At 36.8% G+C, this 23207-nt stretch overlaps 1 protein-coding gene across 1 annotated transcript in view; it reads left to right on the top strand.

The window, feature by feature from the left end:
* Positions 1-23207, top strand: part of CACNA1A (calcium voltage-gated channel subunit alpha1 A) — a 256745-nt gene that overhangs the window by 31026 nt on the left and 202512 nt on the right. Inside the window, exons 2-3 of the mRNA XM_087709710.1 lie at positions 11406-11511; positions 14702-14841. Of these exons, the coding sequence (XP_087565836.1) occupies positions 11406-11511; positions 14702-14841 (246 nt within the window). The remainder of the gene's footprint in view (positions 1-11405; positions 11512-14701; positions 14842-23207) is intronic.

Raw genomic sequence — 23207 nt, 5'->3', positions numbered from 1 at the left:
CTGCTGCTTTTAATACATTTAATTCATTCCATTACTTCATTGCTTGAAACATTTTATTATAAGCTAAAATGATTCAAAAGTAGGACAGGAAGGCATAAAATATAGATTAATTAAAAACATGCCACGGTGATGATTCTTTGAATGTGGGTTGCCACTAAAATCAAGGCTGGCCTATAATTAACAGTACTTAGCATGGTTAGCTGTATATACTGACCAGATTTTTGCTTTGTATATTTTGAAAAGTCTGACGTTTTTTCAGGTAGAATGAGGTGTGAAATATGTAAGAAGCACTGAAAGAAATGGCATAAAAGATGTGAGCTGCTATAGCTCTTAGAACAACTCTGAAAGAAATGCCTCGACAGGAAATTGAATCCTTGCCATATTGCTGTCATGAGGCTAGAAGTTCCATTTCAGCAGAATTTATATCAAGAGGGGAGAGAGAAAATCAGAGCTAGCAATGGACATTTCTCCACTCTGCTTTCTTCATTGAGAGAGTGGAAAGGAGACAGCCGGCACTGGAGAACTCAGGGATCTGTCAAGATTTCCTCCGGGAAAGAGGCTTGTGTTGTGTGTCATCATTTGGAACTCATGGGTTTAGCCATATGTTTAGTTTAGCAGTGCTCCAAAGCAAAATAAATTTGAATCATTGGTCTCTCAGCAGCAACAATAATACTATTGTACACTATAAAGAGAAAATCTGTTACAAAACCATGTTGATGGAACATACCATTGTCTACATTTTCCCTTCCAGCAAAATTTGGTTTTAAAGGTAGCCTGAATAGAATAGTACTTTCTCTAAAATTGTTGCTCAATAATCACTAATATTCTTCATAAATGTGTTTATGTTTAGTTTGCAGTTCCACCCAATCTGGTTCCATCCAGAAGTGTTGGTCTACAACAGACATAATTTCCAGCTATTTGCAGTCCAATCTGTCTGGACTAGAAATATATGTATACAATTAATTAAGCAGAAATATAGATACTCCTGTTGTTTTCTCCAGAAGAGAAAGGGCTGGTTTAATCTTTTTAAAGAGAATGTATGTGGTTTTTATTTCTGGCCACTTACTTATTCCTCTGTGTCCAGATTCCACACCAGTTAAAATACTTCTACAATGTGAACATTGCAATTTGCTTGGTGAATCCAAAGTTCCATCATGTAGTTTGTTTCATTTTTACTACTGACTAGTCAAATGGGCATTAAACAAGTCTTTCCTGTTGCTGGTTTCTTTTCCAGTTTCAGGCATAGTTCCTCTAAAGGTAGAAGAACCTTCAGATATATCCATGGAAATGGGTTTTATCAGTTGTCATTAATCACCATTTGAGTTATCATGATTAACAGCAACTGATAAAACACATCTCTAAGGATTTGTCATATTTTTGGCATCTTTCTTGTGTCATTTGTTTGTGCCAATTGGGTTTCAGGGGCCATTTGCTCATGTAACAGTATGACTCTGTTATCCAGTCTTTTAAAGACATATTCTTAGACTAAGAAGCATTTCAGAAGGGAGGGAGAAAGCTGTTTGCTGCAAGATGCTGTAGAATTCTGCTATATTGATTAAGCTCCTGGGACTACTGCCAGTTGCCTCTAGGATTAAATCAATACAGTTTGCAAAAGTAAAAGCTTCTCTTTGCTAGAGACATAAAATATTGGAAATTTTTAAATGATAAAACTTACAGACAAGTGACGCTTCCTATGTACCTTGCCAGAGATAAGGGTTAATTGGGATTTAAGAATCTGGAATAGCTGTATCAGCAAAAACAGTCATACTGTTAAATGCCCCCAAAATTAAATAGCCAAGTGGTAGAGCAATGGATGGAATAGAAAAAGGGTCAAATTTCAGTCAGAAGAACAGGCCAGGGTACTACGCAAGTGTTGCCTATCATATAGAAAGGACTTCTCAGGTAAATCTACAGTTAAGAATGGATGAAATAAACTTGTATTAGGATCAGTACAATGCAGTTTGCTAACTTCGATCTCTTCCTCCCAGTGTTCTGAATACTGTTGAATTGGCATTTGTTTCTGCATTTTCAGCATATTTTTGGAAATTGTTTTGTTCAACTTGCTCTTAAGGGGTTTAACCCTATTTTTACCAAAATAATGGTATTTAAGCATGACATTTAGTAGAATTTAAGTTCCAAACCAGTTTAAATGATACTTCCCTTACTATATACTGTATGATCAAGGTAAAATGTTACTAACAAGATTACATTGTCTAACATAATCATGCAGTCCTGGTTGGAATTTCTGTGTTAATTATTTTTCTTGGGTTTTTTTTCGTTGGATATTCAAAAAATTGTTGGAAATAACTTATGAAATTGAGGAACATTTGAATTTTGCTCTGTGCTGGGTTGAGTCTCTTGGAATCTGATCTGTTTTTTCTGATGTGACAAAGGAGTTTTTTGCTATGTTTTGCTGCTCAAGGGCTATTCAGTGTTTGTCACTTTCTACCTGATGAATTCACTGTCACACAAATGATATGAATTTATTTTATTCCAATTATATTCTTATTTAAATAATTAAAGAATGGGTGAGATGATGATTTCTAAGAGTTTTAGTATCCGGAAGAACTTCTAGAAATACTAATTCTCATACATAAATCTAGTTTAATATGGTATAGCTGGGATTAGCAGACATGCCTCTTTCTCATTTTTGCCTGGATTAACAGAATCCCAATTCAGCTCTTGAAACACGAATTGGGTCATACTACTGAAATTCTGCCCTTCTTCATGATGTATGCCCATTTCTAAAAATCAAGATACAGAGATAAATCTTTTTTAAAATATTAGCAATCATAGGAACAGGAAATTCAGATCAGAGTCTATGGTACTAGGACAAGATACTGATTCTTGCATTATTCTCTTTTTTTTCTAATGAAAAATCACTTTTGGCACTGCTATTGATCCTGTCAACAAGGCATATAAATATCATGCAATTGTTTACATGTTTTATCAGTAATATGTGTTTTAATCATTTTTGATTGATTTTTGAAATCGACAGGGAAAAGGTTAAACTCTCTTTCCCAATATCATTTAAAAACATTATCCCTTACCTATTGTTCCATTTCTAATTTTTTTTTAAAATGGACATTATATTCAGCTATCAGTCAGATCACTTCTGCTGTGGCAATAATCTAAACATTTGTCCATCTAACTCCACTAATCTTAACCTGCGATCATTACCAGAGACTTAATCCATAAGATTAATGTACAATCCATTCATGGTACTAACATGAGTTATTTCTTATACAACAATTGCCATTAACATTTGAAGCTTCCCACCTCCAGTGAATTATTAATAGGACCCATGCTAGAATTTAAGATTTGTTTCTTTTCTAATTCAGAAGCACTAGCACATAAGAAAGGAAAAAAGAAGAAATAGCAATAAAGGCAATTAATTTGAATAAAAAGTTATAACTCATACATCCACCATAATGAATACATATCTAGGAAAATACCTGGCCTACGGTGCTATTATATGAGAATATTCTGGGTTTTTCACACTGTTTTAGTACTTCTTTCAACTTTATGAAAGGGATTCTTTTTCACATATTGTCAAGGAAAAACACAGATTCAGTCGCTTCCTTAAGGCTATATAGTTAATTCATAGCTAAAGGGAAATTTCAACTGAGCATTTTTTTACTTTGCAAGATCATGTTTTGGGCCATTCTACCCTGCTAAATAGTGTTATGGTTTGTTTTTTAAATTTTGGGAAATCTTGGTTCAGTTTAATATGACTTACTTTAGATTGATTACACTGCCCTTGTAAAATAGAAATAACAACATCCTGCCTTAGATAGTTAAGTGAAGATGAATATGAAAAGGCAAAACATGTGTTCACTAAATGGGTTATATAAACAAAAGTAGCTTGCCAGAAATGGTAGGTGAAATCAATAAATTTACCATTAATTTTGTTACAACTTGCAGATTATGAATGTAATGGAGATCTGCTTGCACATTTAAAAATCTTAACTATTATTAATGTGGTTTGTTGTGGTGTGATAGTTTCTTTTACCAATCAACACGGTTTGTAATATTAACTTAAGGTCAGTCTAGCTTCTCTCTCTGGTACTCTCCCTGCAGCTGTGAGTAAAGGGTAATCCTTTAGATCGGCCTACAAACATAACTACAAACCCAATTTTGAAATCCAAGCTTTATCACAAGCTAAGCAGGCTAAGCAAATGGGAGTGACTTGTTGAAGTTTCTGCCAATGTGTTGAAAATAGGTTAGGTACCTAATAACTGATTTTGCTATACAAGCGTTTCTAAACTTTTCCACCTGTTATGTTTTTGCTTGGCTTTACAGCTCCTTTTATTAGGATTCCTTGTTCTTTAGGTGGATAATACAGAAATTGTCTTTATTGAACAGATGTGCCAGCAAAAAAGATCAGTTGTTTATCTCCTAATTTGGAGAATACAAGATCACTAAACAATAAACTTAATACAATCTCTAGATTTCCTCCCTTCCCCAGAGGGCTATTATGCAAAATCTGAAATATGGAAAACTGCTAAAATCAAGAGAGCTGCACAAATAATCTTGCAACAGCATCACTTAAGCGATCACATAAATGACATTTTCTGGGTCAACCGTGCTGTTGCCTTAATGGATTGCATTGTGGTCAGAAGACTGATGTGGTCTGAATCTAGAGGTTTTGGGAACAGATGTGCTAAATGGACATATCCACTCCTCTCCCAATTCCTCTTTATGTGCACTCATAAATCTACCCCCAATCATTTGGATACCAGGCCTTTCTGTCTGCTATGGCAATATTACACATCTCAAGATGAATGTATGGTTAGTTCCCATTCCCTGAGATGTACAACTGCATTATATCCATATCAGAACACATATGGCTGCATTAAAACTTTCCAGTAATTTCTCTGCATTGCATTTCAATCCAGCTAATGTGTTTTTTTGTTAAGATTAATCCGTGCTTAAGTATATTTATATTATTTTCTTACATGAAGGTGATTAGTCACAAACTGTGAGTGAACAAAGGGGCATTACCTTCTAGAGCTTCAGGTTTTGAAGTTTGAAAACTAAAAAACATTCTTGGGTTTCTTACCAGCCTTGACAAGAGTGGGAGGGCAGATGATAAAGCAGAGTTTTTTTTAATCTGCTGGCCATTTCTTTGTGGAATGAACTGTAGAGACCAGTTTTCAAGACTAGACTTCTGTGTGAAAGCCTCTGTGGACAGCAAGGGAATAAGAAAAGACTCAAAAGTAAGAAAAGGGGTGGTATTCTATCAAGGATGCGGATCATGTTACTCCATGAAAGCTCAAACCGCTGCTATAACTGGATATAAAAGGTTTCAGGAATGAATGCCCTCTTCCCTTACTCCTTTCATTTCAGATTCACACACACACACCCAATTCCCCGCCCGCCTCTTTTTATGACTTTCCACGAGCACAAGATAGTTTCCCTCCCCTCGGGACCACCTGGAAGGCTGGGAGGGAGAGTGTGAGGGGCCAAGTGCGTTTGAACCCGAGTCCTCCTCCTCGTCCATTCCGCCTTCCCGCTGAGGGACCTGACTCTGGCGTCCATTTCCCCCGCGTCCCCAGTTGCTCTCCGTCTCCCCGCCGCCAGATCCGCTGATTCAGGCTCTTTCCGCGTAAGCCAATCAATGGGCAGGAAGGGCCTGCAGCGAAGCTCCGTGGCTCAGCGCTGACGGTGCTGTACTGTTGGGAGTCAGGCGACGCGCATTGCAGTCTCCGCTCCTCCAGCCCAACCCCCAAGAACTGGGCTGGTCCCAGCGGCACGTTTCAGCGCCTGCCTCCGCTGCTCCACTTTCGAGAGCGAGCTGGCGGGCGGCCTGCTGCTAGCTAAGAGCAATTTTCACCCCTTCCTCGCCATCGTTAAGTGGCGGCGGTTGCCTCCAGAAACAGGCAAGAATTGAAAAAGCAGGGAGCGCGGGAGCTTAACAGAGGAAGAAGAGAGTCTCTAGGGCAGATGATGTGATTCAAAGCTCCAACGCGGGTTTTTTTTTTGGTTAGGAGCTAGGCAGATTTTAAACGAAAAGCGAGTACTGTAATGGGATTCAAATTGCTTTGAATGCCAGTCCTTGACCTATCTGACAGCTCCCTGACCTACATGTGACAGCAAACCCTGAGGTTCCTTGAAAAATGCTGTCTTATGTTCAGATGCAGGATTAGCCTCCTGGAGAAGTTTGACCTGGGAAGAGAGAAATTAACTCTAGTTCTAGGGGAAAGTAGTTGAAGGGTATAATGCAGTTTCTGGGAACAAATAACAATGATACACTTGTGGTATTTTTCAATTTTCTTCAATAATTTAAACTTTGATTCCTTTGAAATCTAGGCCATTTTCATCTCTTCCTGTAGACTGTTAGGATCAATGCTTTATAAACACCTCTGCCATTTATTTTAGCATTTCTAAACCTTATTTATTCATATTCCTTTAAAAAAGTACCACTCTGGATGCTCAAATAACTCACTTCTCATATGCCCAGAGCTGACACTTTAATTGTAAAAGAAGGAAAGGGAGGATTTCTTTTTGTAGGCCATGATATCCAGCAAGCTCCCCAGGCTGCTCTTTGATATATTCAATTACAGGAAACATATTACTGTATTTTGAAAACTTCTGTGATTCTTATATTTGAAAATAATAGAAAAGTGCGTGTTTGCTTGATCAGTGTTTGGTCTGAAACAAAAGAGAGACAATTGCTCCTTTTTTCTCTCTAATTGGTGCTCCCCTGAGCTGGTTGTCCTTAGGTAGTACTAATGCAGCAGCTGCCCTTCCTGTTATTATGCTGGCACAGCATGAAGTCAAGTTCTTACTATATCAGGCTACAGCTAAGCTAAGAACACAAGGCCTCTTTGGAGGGGGTTCAGAACTTTCTAGCAACCCCTAAAATCCTATAATTTCTGCATACTTCAACTACAAGTGTACCAGCTGTGACAAGAAAATACTAAGGACTGATTATCTTGGCTCCCAGTCAGACATTAAATACTATGATAATAATTAAACATTGTAATGTTGAGCAACATGTTGAATGGACAAAGCGTGTGACCTTAACAAAGAAAAAAGGCAACTGCTTAATGCATGAAATGTCAGACTTTGTGTAGCCTCCCTGCCCTATGTAGAAACACTGACAAGAATCTCAGCTCAGTAGCTGCAATGACAAGGTAATCCTCACAGAAAAATCATTATTCAAATTTGACAAGTGATATTATACCGCTCAGATACTTTTGTTGTTTCCCACACAACAGGTCCTAGCAACACACTTAGATAGCAAACGCCACAGTCATAAATCATATATTGGGACACAATAAATGTACACTCTAGATAATATTTCTCCTCTGAAAGAAAACCCTGGCAAAACAAATAGCCCTAGGATAGGCTCCAAGCACTCTGTCTATAAGTCAAATGTAGTATTGAAAACAAACAGAGAATAAAAAGGTCAGCTGAGGTTTTGAAAAAACTCAGCAGTCAGCAAATGTGACCCCTCCTAATTTCAGTTAAACCAGTGCTGTAAAAAGTTAAGTGGTAAGCAAAAACAACAGGTGCATGATTCTCCAATCATAAATATGAAACTCGTAAAGAAAATTTAAACTATTGGATTTTTATTTGTTGCTCATTTCTCATAGGTTCCCTGTTCTGAGCACATGTTCTTTGAGTGAACCATCCAATATGGGGGAGGCAGGGACAGGCTGAACTAGTATATTATCAACTTTTTTTATAAAAGAAATAGTGTGCCTTGAATCTCCTTTGGTTCTGTCATAATTGTATTTCCTAGATTAGCCATGCAGTTTTATTGGGGTTAATAAATTGTTGGTATTTTTCTTGTCTGGCATATTTTCAATCTCCCATTTAGTCTACATCTCTGAGAGACTGGAAGATTCCTATCTAAACCATCCCAATATGACTTAGCTTCTCAGTCCAGACAAGGCTGACCAATGCTGCCACCTGCTTAGATCCATTTAACAATTACATGCAAATAATGCAGCTTTTCTGCCCTTTCTTTCCATCCCAGAATTTATATTTAAAAAAGATGGTGTACATTCAGATGTATTTATATTAAGATTATAGTCCAATAAGTAGCTGATCTAGTTCTAAATCTGTAAGCAACACTATTGAAATACATTTCAAGGTGGCATCTGATCAGGACTTTAAAAAATTAAGTATATCCTCTACTTAGAATCCCACAGAAGTAGCAAATTTTCGCTATCACAGAAGTGACATACAGGATGTCATGTAATACCTAATAGTTTGGTGAGATGCAGTTAACACCATTTCCACTCCTAAGTCTTTAAAAAAAATAGTTTAACTGATGTAAGTGCTGTGCCTCCACATCAGTTGTAGTACAAAAAGCTTAAATGCTGCATTACTGTTTACTTAGTACTTTCTAAAAAGTAGAATAACATTAATGGTAGCTATGACGTTTATTCACCAGGAGCACGACCAATATTTGCCCAATCATACTCTTCCATAATACTTACGAACATTTTCTCTTGATCTTGATTCTACCATATCTTAATATCTTGGTTCATGTTTTAAATTTTATTCTGCTGTTGTTTCAGGTCTTATTATGACCCACATTGGAAGGATTTGTATCTTAAAGATGAGATAAAAATGGCTATATTAAATATTTAATGCCACATGTGGTAGGGAAATAGTGCTGTCTGCAGCTGTCTGTTAAATAAATTAATCACTCAGGAGAAAAAAGCTGCAGAACAGAATTCATCACAGGAAACTGCTTTTAGAGTGGTTGCATAGCTATACAAAGGTTATACTGACCTTCACTTCCATAATGTATTTAACAGGTATAATACCAGTATCTCTTAGTTAGAACCACAGGGAATAAATAGGAGAAGCATATTTCCAATACACTTAGTGGACACACATTTTCCAGCTCATACAGTTGCCGGGTATGTGCTAAAAATGATTGAATTACTCTTATACTATGTTTTAAATAATTAAATGAGTTTTTTAAAACATGTTTTCTGTTCTCACACACATACAAATATGCCAGTTTCATTACATCTAGTTCCACAAAAATTCAAGCTCCTGTTTCCGTATCTGTGAAACATGGAAAGGGGATGAACTCACAATAGGGACTTCAGGGGAAGAAATGGCAGATGGAAAACAGTTCAACAACAAGCAGAACTGATGACTGCAATGTTATAAAGAGCTAGTGAATAGATATGCTCCTCAATAAGTTCTCTCCAGGCAAGGAGAAGACTTAAGATCGCCACAAATACTCTAGACCAGGGGTGTCAAACTCACATCATCATGGCATTGTCACATGACATATCGGGACCTCCCCCCCCTTTGCTAAGCCGGGTGTGGGCGGGGCCAGCACGTGACGCATCTGGCCCATGTGCTGGGAGTTTGACAGCCCTACTCCAGACCATTGCTCCTCACAAAGAGATTGCCAGTCTCTGCATAGTTAGAGCTCTGGGAGATGAGGGAATAGCCGTCTTTCCCAAACTGCATTCAGCACATTTGAAAGACCACTAAGTTCACACACTTTTTTTTTCTAATCACTTTTTGAAATTGCTTCTTAGCTACTTTTTAGCTTTTAGGAACCTTTGGACCAACCAGTCTGAACATACCAAATGAGTTCCCTTCAATTCTTGGAGAAAGACGTTTTAAATACAAGTTTAAGCATATTTTTTAATTAAAAAAACAGAAAAAATGTAATCAGAACTTTGATTTTGAAAAGTTAGACTAAGATCCTGATGGATTTGAAATCAGATTTTGGAATTAATTAAAAAAAATTTAATTCTCTTAAAAATATAAAAAAAGAATATATAAAGAAATGATTTCATACACACATACACACTGTATATATATGAATGATCAAGAAGCCATTTCTTAGGTATGAACAGAGGTGGTATTCTACCAGTTCTGACCGGTTAACCCGAACAGTAGTGGAAATGGCGGGTGGCTCTAGGGCATCCCATTTAGGCCCTTTTTAAGGCAAAATGCATGCGCGGAAGGTGGAGCATACACACACGCTCACATTTGCGAACCGGTAGGGAAGATAAGTAAGTATCACCCCTGTGTATGAACATATATAAGAACATACATATACCCATATACATAGGAAATGAAATCATAGCAGGAATAGGAGTTTACGAATCCCTTTTCTAACCTTATTGGGAGTACTGGGCTACCTGCTATGATATTTATTCTCTCTAAAACAGTAATAGTGAGACAGATTCTTCTGATCATCTAAATGCTGTCAAAAGAGATTGAGGATAAATACAAATAATCTAGATCAGCTTCAACATTTAGTACTGCAATTGTGAAGACAAATCATTTGCTAGTCCCTTAAGCTTTCTCTCGATTACTGTTAATAAAGAATTTCTAATATGAGAAGTCTACTTTTTAAAATATGCATTGGTATCTACATAAAGAAGAAGGCATGAGAAGACATTACTGTTATTCCTACAGTGATATCTAGGATATTCAAATAGAGTATAGATTATTTCTATATCTTCATATTCTCTATAAATTGACTTCAAGCCAAATTATAATTTGGAGTAGATAATTATGCTAGTTCTCTCCCTCCATCCCTCCTTTCCTCCCCCTCTTCTGCTATCATTACCTGTTAATGCTTGGGTAAAGGGCAATGATCTCCAGAAAAGCAAGATCTAATAAGTTTTAAAGGGTTGTTTCACCTGGTGCTTTTTTAGCTGTACATAAAAATAATATAAAATGTGACTGTAAGGAAGAGATCAGGTATCGCACAGTATTAGCTACAGCACATTAAAAGATTCAGGGCAATTTTCAGTTTGTTGCTATATAATAATGTGCAATGACCTTAAGCTGTAATTATTCCATAGCAATTTCTGCAGGAAGCTAAGTGCAGCTTTCTCAGAATTTGTGTGTTGGAACAGGTAGTAGTATTTCTTCGTAGTTGGATGTAGTGACTTTAGTTCACCAAGCTTAATGTCCATTAGGCTGTTCTTATACAATACTTTTCCATGTCAGTAAATCAAGAGGAAAATATGATATGACCATGCTTCCCACACAGTGCTACAGATAAAAAATCAATATGCAATTCTTCTATATTATTCTTAACGGATTTTATGTGTAAGGGGAAAAAAATCAAGCATGGGAAAACATATGAGGATCAAAAGTGGGAAATGATATGATCAGGTGCCCTAATAAAAGTCTCTAAATGAATTATGATGATAGCACAATGAAATACATATCCAGACACATTCAGAAAGTCAGAAATTTGATTTTAAAATGGGTCTTTTTGATATTAAACCTCTAAGCTAAATGCTAAATGCTAAGCTACATTTTTAGAATCCATTGATAGGTATGGAATTCATAATATAATATATTGGCATAAGAAGTGGGTGATACTGAGAATACTCCTTTTTTGATCATGCCTAAAAATCCACTTGTCTATCAGTCTTTCCTTAACCCTGCCTTACTCCTTTTGAATACATGATTTTAGCAACTATCATAGCAAACTGCATTGTCCTTGCTCTGGAGCAACATCTACCTGATGGAGACAAGACACCAATGTCAGAACGATTGGTGAGTATAATTCTTATCTTCTTAAACTCTACTGTAGAAAGCAAAATTTTCTGGCTCTCTGGAGGGTCATTTTCAGTAGTTTGAAGCTCTACAACATGTGATTTGAGATCCCCATTTACAGCTTTAACGTGACATTATGGATGGATTCCTACAAAATAAATGATACAATTACATATTCAAAATGGAATACATGGAGGAATTGAATTTAAGATTAAAGATGTGTCCAGAATGTTTGAGGAACTTATATTAAGTTTATTGCTAAGGTTGGGAAAAGGGAGATGCAGTGTTCTTTAGATATTTTTCTCTAGATCCAGGATTTTCTATTCCTGACATTGCCAGGTATGCTATAGAGATGAGCTAGGGATCCTTGGTAAATTGGCTACTCTTTGTCTGCAGTAATCCATTCTAAATTCCTAGATCTAATCTTGGTATTGGCTCTTTTTTACTTGTTTGAGTTAGATGATTTCCACCTTCATAAATCAGGATTTGGGTTTGGAAGAAGTTGGGGGTTCATGGCCCCCATAATGATCATGCATTTGCCTCAGTAATCTCTGGGCCAATACATTGTGGCAGTCTAGTGTTGTTGTTTTTTGGAGTAGTTCAATTTCCCAGTAGTTTTACAGGAAAGTGGGGAGGATGTGGAGCCCTAAAGGAAGTGTTTTTCTGTCATGAGCTTCATATTTAGAAAAAGTTATCTAGGAAAGAAGGCTTGGTCCACCTCTTTTGATCTTCAGAAGCAGCTCATATGGAATGCTTTCCAATAATTTTATTAAATAATTAGATAATGCAATAGAAATGCTATGCCCCTATTTGGTATTTCATTATTTTTACTTTTACTCTTGAATGCACGTTTTGTATTTAGTGTGTGTTGTTATCTTTTACATACCACCAAGAGTTGTATGATTGTGGCGGGAATAAAATAGAAGGGGAAGGAACAGAACAGAACATATAAATGTTAGGTGCAAAGTCACCCAGCCAGGAGTAATATGCTGTGTACAAGAAAGGCCCTGTTGGCCCCAATCAACGGAGCTGGTTCAGTCTATGATTGGACCTGCCATTTGAAAGCCCCATCAACCCAAGACAGGCTTGGATCACTCAGAGCATAGCAGTGGAGACAAGAAGCCTTAGTCTCTTCATTTTTGTGCTCTTATTCAGCTGCGTAGCCTTCTTCAGTTGGCATCTCTGCTTAGGAGTGCCCTAGTTTTCTGGGTCTGAACACAGCTGTGTACACTGCAGCCTCTTTTCATCAGCTCTGGCCCTATGTCAAGGTCTTCCCCCTTTTCATCAGGTTCAGTAAAATTGCCCTATCTTTTGATGAAATTATCTTTCTTCATGAACATCATCCATCATGTGGAACCAGAGTTGCCAACTAAAAATTTCTGGTATATAGTTAGGAATAGAGCCAAACCGAAATGCAGTAGTTGCTTGCTTTCCAATGTCAAAGTATAGTACTGCCTAATGAAGTCTACATAAGAATTGTCCATGAAGTGAAAATGTACCAATTTTCAAGCAAAAGTTTCGAGGAGATTTTGGTCCACTTTCATTGTACTAATCTATTGACAAGCATCAATTTATGGCCCTTTGTTTACAACTGCCTGAAAACATGTTGGCCTCAGTGTGCTTTATGGCCTTTCCGCATTGCAAAATCTTGCAGCACCACCTCCTAGAATCACGTGATTGCGATCTGAGTATTTGGCAACCTGTTCACACTTATGATTGGTTGCCAAATGCCCTGCCACCAATCATATGATTATTATTTGCAATCTTATTTGCCAACTTCCACAGAATGTCAGTGTGGAAACTGGCAGGGGAGGTTGCAAGTGCTACAACCTGCCTAAGGAACTCCCTCTCTCTCTGGGGCTTGCCTGGAAGAGCTGTTTGCTGAGAGGAACTGAATGCCTTCTAAGGATGCAGAAATAGACAAAATCCTGAAAATTTCAGCTTCATTCCTGCACTGTACAGAAGGAGTTTGCCCTTGTGCATGGAGGCCAGTGAGCTTCTTCCATGGGGTGCATTAATGGAGCCCAAATTGTGAAGATTCCAGTTTCATTTCCGCATCCTGCCGAAGGAGTACTCTTTCTGTGCATGGAGGAGGGAAGCTAAGATCCTTCAGCAGGCAACTCTTTCAGCCAGTCCCTAGAGATGAGAGGAAACTAAAATCCAAGCAAGGTAAGGAGTATGGGGTAATTCAAGCAGGTGGGGGAGGCCCCGAGTAGGCTGCATTTGTGTGTCTCTTTGCACAGGAACTGAAGATCAGAACTGGATTTCAGCTAGGAGAGTTTCAACTCCTGAGCAGAGAGGCAGCATAGTAAGAAAAGGAACACTGAATGCCTGGGGTGCATGGGGGGGGGGGAGGCATGGTGCAGGCTACACACAAGTGTCTCTCCACTCAATGTCTGAAAAATCTTGCTTGGATTTTAGCTCCAAAGAGAACCCTCCCAGGGTCTTCCCCAATCCCTTGGGATACTGTGAATGGAGAGATTGTGATTGTTCAGCAAAGCAGTCGTGTGAGCTTCTCACTTAACAACTGCTTTGCTTTAGGACTAAGATTCCAGTCTTAATTGTGGTCATAAGTCGAGGACTACTTGTAGTGAGTGAAGAAATACATATATGATCATGTGATATGATTATTTTTCTCCCAATGGTCTTTTAATCCCCACTATGGTAAATGGTGCCAATCTTTTATAAACATAATTTTCAATAGAAGCCTATGTTAATGTAATTGATTGATTTTAAACGGATTTGAAAGACCGGCCTACCCATGTTTGCAAAGTAGGATAAAAATGTTTAGAATATTTTCATGCCCAGCTAGGTGTAAACAGAAAGTAAGATCCTGGTAAGCCATTCTCACTATGGTTTCCTTGGTAATTGTATGCCAGTCATATTACCAGTTGGGCCCCAAAATTAATTCTCTAGTGTCCTTTAGATATTTTGGACTCTTCAGTCCCAGTTACAGTAAACAATAGCAAGGATGTCCACAGGTGGTAGGGGAGAGGGAGAAATCAAGCTATAACTCTCACATACACACACACACACACACACACACATACACACACACACACACACAAACACACACAAAAACACACCTCTGTTTTGGGCTTAATGAAAATAATATGGGGTGGGAATTGGTCTTTGAAGCAAATATGGAGTAAAATGTAGTCACTAATATTTTTTACATAATCTTTTCTAGGATGACACTGAACCATACTTCATTGGAATATTTTGTTTTGAGGCTGGAATTAAAATTATTGCCTTAGGATTTGCTTTCCACAAGGGATCCTACCTAAGGAATGGGTGGAATGTGATGGATTTTGTGGTGGTTCTCACAGGGTGAGTAGCTGATTTCTTAATTGCTATCTGTTCTTAATATTTGCATGCTAGTTCTCATTAATAGTCACTGACCAATGACTAGACCAGGAAGAAGATCTGAAAATCATTGGCTTTGTTGCAGCAGAAGAGGAATATCTAGTCTGAAAAACAGAGATTACTTCGCCTTAATCTTCTGATTTAAATTTATGTAATATATAAATCATAGAATTTTTAATGTATCTATGCTGATTACAACCAGTTAACATGGTTTCAGTATGCTGAATGCTGACTCAGCTGTTTTGGCCAAGTTATTATTTACTACTAGCATCACCACACAAAAATTGAATATATGATTTATATAAAATCATTACTTAACTCAGTAAATTACAATTTAGTCTCAGTGTGCCTTACTATGTGTCGCTGCTTGTATATCACACATTTGTAGACCTGTTAAAAATAGTTACAGAATATGTTCTGGAAATGGGAGATGCATATAGCCAACCAATAATAACCAGTTAAGTACCTCCTATAACTGGTATTTATGTAGTATAAATAGTCTATGTATTCCTTTTTTGGCTATTTGTATTCTGTTTGTAATAGAACTTTCCCTTAAAACATACCAAGCTGGTGTTGCCTTGCCTTTTTCACGTGCCAATTTTTATATATGAAATGTTTGCGCATTGTGCTGTTTTTAATAGTATAACTTTGAGAATGGTGCATGAACATGGCATTCTGAATCTATATGTGTAACAGGTACATTATGTCTGTAGTGCAACGTCTTCTCACTTTGCTAGTTTGCAGCAGGACTTGTGTTATGGTGCTTCACAGCCTGCTAGCAATTTCTTGAGAACAAAAAGTCCTTTCTCTGAGCAAAGACCTTCGTTTACTGAGCATTCTTGAGATGAACACATATTCTGCAGAGATGAGCATACATATTAAACAACTTGCAATTTAGAATGACTGTGCTTTGCTGCTGCTGCCTATTCATTTCCATCATGTTTTGTTACAGTAGTAATGTATTTTACTTCTAGAGTTTCATCTGGTGGGGGGGGTGGGGGGGGTATCTCAGGGTATGGTCAAAAAAGTCAAGAAGCTGTCATGATGAAGATGACCATCCTCTTGTGACTTTTTTTTTTTTTTTACTATTTTCTCTGAACATTCCTGCCTAGTAGCTTGCTATATATAATTAGTGGTTTGACTGCAGGGATAGTCTAACTTAAAAAAATATATTCCTAGTTAGGTTGCGTTATATTAGAAGAAAAAATAGAAATGTTTTCTTTCTTCTGAAACAAAAGTAACACTAACTTTGATCAAGGGAAATCAAGTCCAAATGTCATTTCAATTAGGAAACTGATAGAATATTTAGTTTTGAGAAAATTATACATCATCAACTAAGTCCCTAAATATTTGAGATTAAAAAAAATAAAATTAATAATGCCATTTAACACAAATGCTAGTATAACAAAGGTACGTAATAATGTCATAAGTTCTAATTTTTGGAAGACATACTCAAGGCAAGTTTTCTACTATGTGGAATTCTCTTTCTGCTCTGAGTTTATTCTTTCTCCAGATGTTTTTTCTTTCTTCTTCATAGTGTTTGCAGATTTGTAATTTACAGTATACCAGAAAGCTTTCAGAAGCAAGAGTTTCAAAATATTTTTTTCCTCCTCAGATTGATGTCCTTAAGGAAATCTTGTTAAGCAAATCTTGTGAAATCTATTTACTCATTTTTCCTACATGTTAATTTGTATATTCTTTTTAAGACATGTTCTTGAATTCTAGAATTTCATTTTGAATAATATTTGGAATGTTGTTGTATCTTGGACCATGATGGTTTAGGAAGGTGCAGTATATGCTCTTTACAGTATATGCTCTTGAAAATTGCATACTGAAATGGTAGATTTCCATAAAGGAAGTTATGGCAATATGGCACTTTGTACAACAGAGGTAAAATGAATATAATATTTTAGTCTTTTTCCATTAAAGATTAGAATCGGACCTTGAAGGGAGAATGTTTGTATTAGTGATTATACAGTTGATAGCAGTTTTCTGGTAACTTCATTTATATGAAAGTATTTATCTTTTGATTTATTTATATATACTAAAGAATAAAAGAGACCAATAAATAAATACATATAGAAACCATAAACTCCTTCATGATTAGCATCACGAAACAGAAGACTATAGTGTTAAGCAATTTACCACAATGCCTTAACAAGATGATTTAAGATTACATCTGAACACTGCAGAGGTATTCAAATGTAATCTGAGCCCTAAATCTTCATGTTTTGTGTTTTGTTTTGCTGAAAAGTTATTCCATGTGTGCCTTTAAGGATAAAAAATGCAGCAGTCCTCTGAATATTTTCCTTAAATAAACTTCATGGTTATTAGGATGTGTTAATGCAAATATATTACCGCCCTATTGCAATGTTCTAGAAATGAGCTATGTGTCTTTTAGACTTTAGACATGCTCTATCTGTTTAGTTCAAGATTTCTTGAACTAAGCCAGTTCAAATGCAAGTTAGGATGATCAAGTGTTTCAATATTACTTGATCGCCACCGTTGCCATCTACTTAAAATGCCACTGCCTGCTGCATTCCTCACAGGATGCAGCTTCTTAGTATGCCAGGCCATATTTTTTCTTGATTAGGGAGTCTTCCCTGCATTATTACTTAAAGGAGCTTTCTAGTTTCTATACGTGTCCGGAATGCCAGGCAGCCTTTCTACACAGCCTGAATAGTGAAAAGAGAAAGAGGTTTCCTTTTATTCTGGGAAGTAGCTGGACAAGCACACTAGCAGACCTCGGGTTTGAAGACAAATTGTAATAACTGGTTCTTGGGGGAAAAAACAATTTATTCTTCTCTAGTTATCACTAGCATGTCAAAATAGTAAATTTAATGTAAAAAAATTAAGTCTTCCGTTCCTCTCTCAAAATTAATTATTTTAGTTCAATTTTTATATAACCCAGCAGTTACTCTCACAGATTCCAATATATGTAAATTATATACTTCTTTTACTCCAATTTGATTTAACTATATTAGTATAAAGAAACTCTCCCTTCTTGTTTGTGGCACAGCGTTATTGCGGCATAAATGCTCATAGATCTGGAAAATGGATTTGATTCAGGGTAAGAATCTGAAACTCAATATTTAAAAGAAATGCAAAAAAATCTAGAACCTTTTAGTAACAATTCCAACTGTATTCCCATTCATTGCTGCATTCTTTAAACCAGCCTGCCCTCTGTACAGTTAAACACTTACTGGATCATAGCAATCATCTAAATCCAGAGATCTTATAGTCTTTATTAAATAACCGTAAGGCATCAACTACTTCTGTGGGAGTCTGTTCTTCTGTGAAGATCTTCCTTACAGATTAGGTCAAAGCTGGTGAGACATGCGTCAATATTTCATGCCCTCGGTGCAATTTATAAATTAACCTTTTAAGAGAAACCATGTCCCTGAACTCAGAAAATATGAAGCTGAAGATACCAATTAAAAATAAACAACTGTTTATTTTATTCACTGTTCTAAAGCCTGCAGCGTTCTGTCATTCGAGGTCAGAATTATAAGGGAGAACGGATAAAATAGTTCTATACTGCATTTGCAATCCTTTGTTCGGGTTTGGTTGTCACAATACAGCAGGGATGTTGAAAGGGTGTAGTGAAGGACAACAAAGATGGTGAAAGGTGTGAAGACTAAATCCTATGAAGAACAGCTAAAGAAGCAGGGAATTTTTAGCCTAAAGAAGAGAAGGCTTCCAAGGTCCCTTCCAACCTGTGACTGCAGACAACCAAGATAATTACACAAGTTTCCAACATATTTTTTAGTTCTTTTTAATCTTAGATTTTATTTCTATTTCAAACTGATTAAGATAGCTTCTCTTCTATTGAACTAATATGAGTATGGAGTGGTTGCTTTAGTATCAGTCTTTTAAGATTTTTTTTTGCCTCTGTCTTTGATGCTCTCTTTTTGATGACATACTGGTACCTCAGAATAAAATTGGGAATATTTTTACTGAGGAAAGCATTGCCATGTAGAGAAATCTACCAACAGCTGTAGTACGGCCAGGTCCCTTAACTTTCTTTTCTCTTTCCCCACTTATTTCTTGTCCCCATTTGTTTGTTATTTCCAGGGGGGCGGCGGAAATCAGTATTAATATTGTGTAGGAAAGGAAAAACAATTCTTCCAAGAAGTCTGAAGGTTGAATGTAACTCCTTTAGGTGCAGTTCTGTCTACTCTGCTTCATATTGTAGATTTTCAACCAATAGTCCATGACCCACCATTGAATCACTTGCCAAGTATAAATGTTACGACACTTTTGTATTGTATTCTAGCAACCACTGATTAGAAAAAGTAGAGCAAGGAGCAAAAACAAAAAGACGCAGAGATTAAAACAGTAGAGGAAAAACCTGGATTAAATATGAGTCTGAAGGTCATGCCTTAGATGTTTACCTATCTGCTGTTCAGGCTATTCATAGAATATTGAAGTAGAATATTATAAATTCTTAAACATTAAACTCGGTGATTTTAACAACCTTTATAATATATTTAGATGACAGCCCTACACACGGATCAAGTTTCAGAATTTAAGCCAGTACATCAGGGTTCTACTTCACAAGCTATCTGAATCTATTCTACCTCAACGAATAGAAGACATAAAGCAATATCAAAAGTGCTTGATAAGAAATGTTGCCCTAAAGGCCGCAGAGGATTTCTGTATCTTTGTAGTTGAAAGGAATTTTTTGGCTCCTGTATGAGTAAATTATTATTTTAGGATTTGTCACAGGAAGAGGTAAAATGTCAAAGAAAAAAGGCATTATTGATATTCTTAGGAAGCATTCCTGCTTTGTAAAACAATAAAATAAATTAATTTCGTAGTTGAATAAACTGGATGACAGAGACCTTATATCTGCTTGTAGCTCTATTATAATAACTATCAATTATTAAGCTACAGAGAATTAGTACTACCAACAAACGGGTAATGGAAATTAAATGGAATTAGCTTCAAACAAGAAATGACCACATGCTAGGGGTGGATGAACTGGTGGAATAAAATATATTAAAAAAGCATACTTTTGAAAGAATGTAAGAAAAATCTCCAAACAAAACAAAAAGAAATATTACAAAGTAATAATATAACAATGCTAATATAAAACACTCTTTCAAAATAGTACAGCAATAATCAATAGAAACAGAATCTCATAAAAATTCCATTGTCAAAACCTGATCCAAACAAATTAACTTAGAACTACTGAAAGTTAAAAAAGAAGAAAATACGTGAATTAGATCTGATAGCTCATCCCATTCAGGAAGATGTTAGTAAAAACCAAATTCATAGTTGCCCTTATTCTCACTTGTATGTAACTATTCTCTAAAATAGTGTTCAGCCTACAAAATGCAAGCAGTGAGGAAGCACAATTCATATGTGCAGCCACTGGTGATAAGTAACTTAAAAATGTGGGGTTCTTGGTGCTCTCTGAGCTTGCCTATTTTCTTGCAGATGTTTCATAACCCTAACTAGGTAACACCATCAATGCAAGAAACCCTCATTTCAACCCTAAACTACAAATATTTATTCCTTTATTGATACTTAAAAATGAGTTTTCCATTCCTAGGAATGTTAAATGTTTTGAATAATCAGGGAGGTAAACAAATGAAATATTTATTATGTTTGAGCATTTGGGTCTAATACTTGCTCTTTTTCTTTTTTGTTATTTTTTTATCCCGCCTAGATCAGGACTAGAATTCACAGTATCCTAGCTTTTAGCCTGGTGCTTTAATTACTAGACAAAACTGGCTCTGCTTTTTTATTTCTATTGCTTCAGGAAAGAAAAAAGAAGAGAAAGCAAAAATACCAATTTAGCTTTTAATCATAGCATTAAACTTTGATCACATGGAATAACATTCATCATTGTTTACATTAATACAGAGGCAATTCTTGAGCAGAGAATGAGTGCATATAATCAGTCTAAGACTGACTGAAAAATTCAGGGGCCCCTTATCTTTCCTTCTAAAAAGCCCCCTTTATCTTTCTGCTATACACCATACCCAATAACTTCTTTGTATAAGGAGAAATTTGAAGATTTCAGTACAGGTTGACCTCTACTTACAACCATAATTAAGCTGATAATTATGCTCATCAATTGTGGCAGTCATTAAATGGGTCATTATGTGTCTGTGTCCAATTTTATGATCTTTTTGCAATAGTTGTTAGGCCACTAAGTGAACCCATTGTATTCGGGGTGGTGGTGATTTACTAGAAACTGGAAGTAAACACCAGAAACCAACAACAACAAATGGGGTCACATAATTGTGGGATACTGCAAATGGCCACAAATGCAAGTTGGTTTCCAAGTGCCCAAAATTCAGTCACGTGTCTAGTGGTAATGGTATGGCTGTCAGAACTTTGGAACTGGGTCATAAGAAGAAATGAAGTTATGAAGAAATCTGTTGTAACTTTAAATGTCACTAAACAATAACTTATTAAGTGAGGGCTAGTTGTACATAATTTAAGATCTTGTTTCTTATATTTATATTACTCTTATTCTAAAAATATATCAATACATTTATGAACATTGAACAAAAGGATACAATTGTCCATATTGTATGTGTTAGTGGCACTTTATTAGCATCCTGAAGTCAACAATCCTCTTATCTGGATGTCTGGTAAATACGAAAAATCTTTTGTTGAGTTAATCTCACAATAAAATACAGATTTGCTGTTATTTAAGACCTCATTCATTCATTTTCAAAGCCATCACTCCTTGATGGTTCTGGAAAATTTAAAGATGAAAAAAAAACACCTCAATTCATAAAAAAATATTTTGGCTGCCCATAAGGACAGAACATTCAGCTGTAGACAAAGCATAAGTAAAGATGGTCCCTCTTCCAAGTCCTGGAAGAGATACCATCTTTTAGATACTTTTTTAATTAGAATGTCCCATATTTGTTGATTTCAAAGTTGTTACAAATAATTAAAATACAAATAACTCAGCAATATTCTTTAACTGTTTAGTTAAAAAACACTTAGGTTTACAGACTCCAAACATATTTTAGTGTTTATTTTAAAAAGCATAAAACTGATAATAAATTAAGATCTTAGATGCAGCTAATATTTCTAAGTTTTTATTGAATATAATACTGTTCTGTTTTTGCTCCAAAGAAAGGGGAACCCTGATTTTAAAAATAGGATCTATAATAAATAAATCTGAAAATCACAAGAAAGTACTTTGGAGAAAAAAAAGGCAAGGAGATGGGTAAATTGCTTGCCAGTTAAGCATAAAAATATAATGATATATCCTGTTTCCCTGAAAATAAGACCTAACCCAAAAATAAGCCCTAGCATGTTTTTTACATGTGTGCCTAATATAAGCCTTACCCCCAAAACAAGTCCTACTTAAGAGCCTGCATAACTGGCGACCCACCCATTCCATCTGGTTGCTTGCAGTGCGCAGCCACAAGGTGGGATGGTGGTAGAGCTGTCCCTCATGCCCCATACTGGTTCACTTTAGGACCCCTGCAGCAAGGCCATCCATGCCCCAACATCTGCCTCACAGCAGTAGCACTAGCAACCAGCAGCAGGAGCCCACATGCCTACTTCTTCTGCTTACTGATGGCCGCAATGATGCTGGAGGCCGAGTGGTGTGCTAGTGCCGTAGTTGTGAAGCAAGGCAAGTGTTGAGGCATGGATGGCCTGGTTGTGGTGGCCCTGAGGTAAGCTGGTATGTGGGGCAACTCCACCCACCTTGCCTCGTGGTTGCAGCACTGTTACCTTGTTCATCCTCCTGCTCTGTTGTGGCCACAAGCAGAAGAAGTGGGCTGATGGCCATGCGGAGTCCTACTGGTTGGGGCTGCTGGTGCCATGGCCATGAGGCGAGGCAGGTGTTGTGGTGTGGGTAGCCTGGCTGTGGGGACTTGAGGTATCCGGTGCAGGGCATGTGGGGCAGCTCCATTTTCCCCTGCCTTGCGGTGGCGCTGGCACACCATGTGGCCTCCTGCCCGACTGTGAGCAAGCATAAGTAGGCCTCCCATACATGGGGAAAAATAATACACGCCTAAAAATAAGCCCTTATTTTGGCACCCAAAATAAAAATAAGACCAGGACTTATTTTGGGGGAAACACGGGTAACAAGATGCCCTTAATTTGGGAAAGAATTGGGTCTGATACTTGCTACCAACTGGGTCCATAGAACAGGTAATCATCAACTTTAAAAAGTTCACTTAGTGACTGTTCAAAGTTACAACATCACTGAAAAAAGTGACTTGTGACCGTTTTTCACAGTTATGACCTTTGCAACATCCTCATAATCATGTGATCAAAATTCAGATGTTTGGCACCTGGTTCATATTTACTGTATGATGGTTGCAGACTCCCAAGGTCACCTTTTG

The sequence above is a fragment of the Thamnophis sirtalis genome, unplaced genomic scaffold (assembly GCF_051295495.1).
Source record: "Thamnophis sirtalis isolate CommonGarterSnake01/CBP01778 unplaced genomic scaffold, rThaSir2_p1.2 scaffold_3, whole genome shotgun sequence".
Classification (NCBI taxonomy): domain Eukaryota; kingdom Metazoa; phylum Chordata; class Lepidosauria; order Squamata; family Natricidae; genus Thamnophis; species Thamnophis sirtalis.
This window is presented reverse-complemented; position numbering and strand designations above follow the sequence as displayed.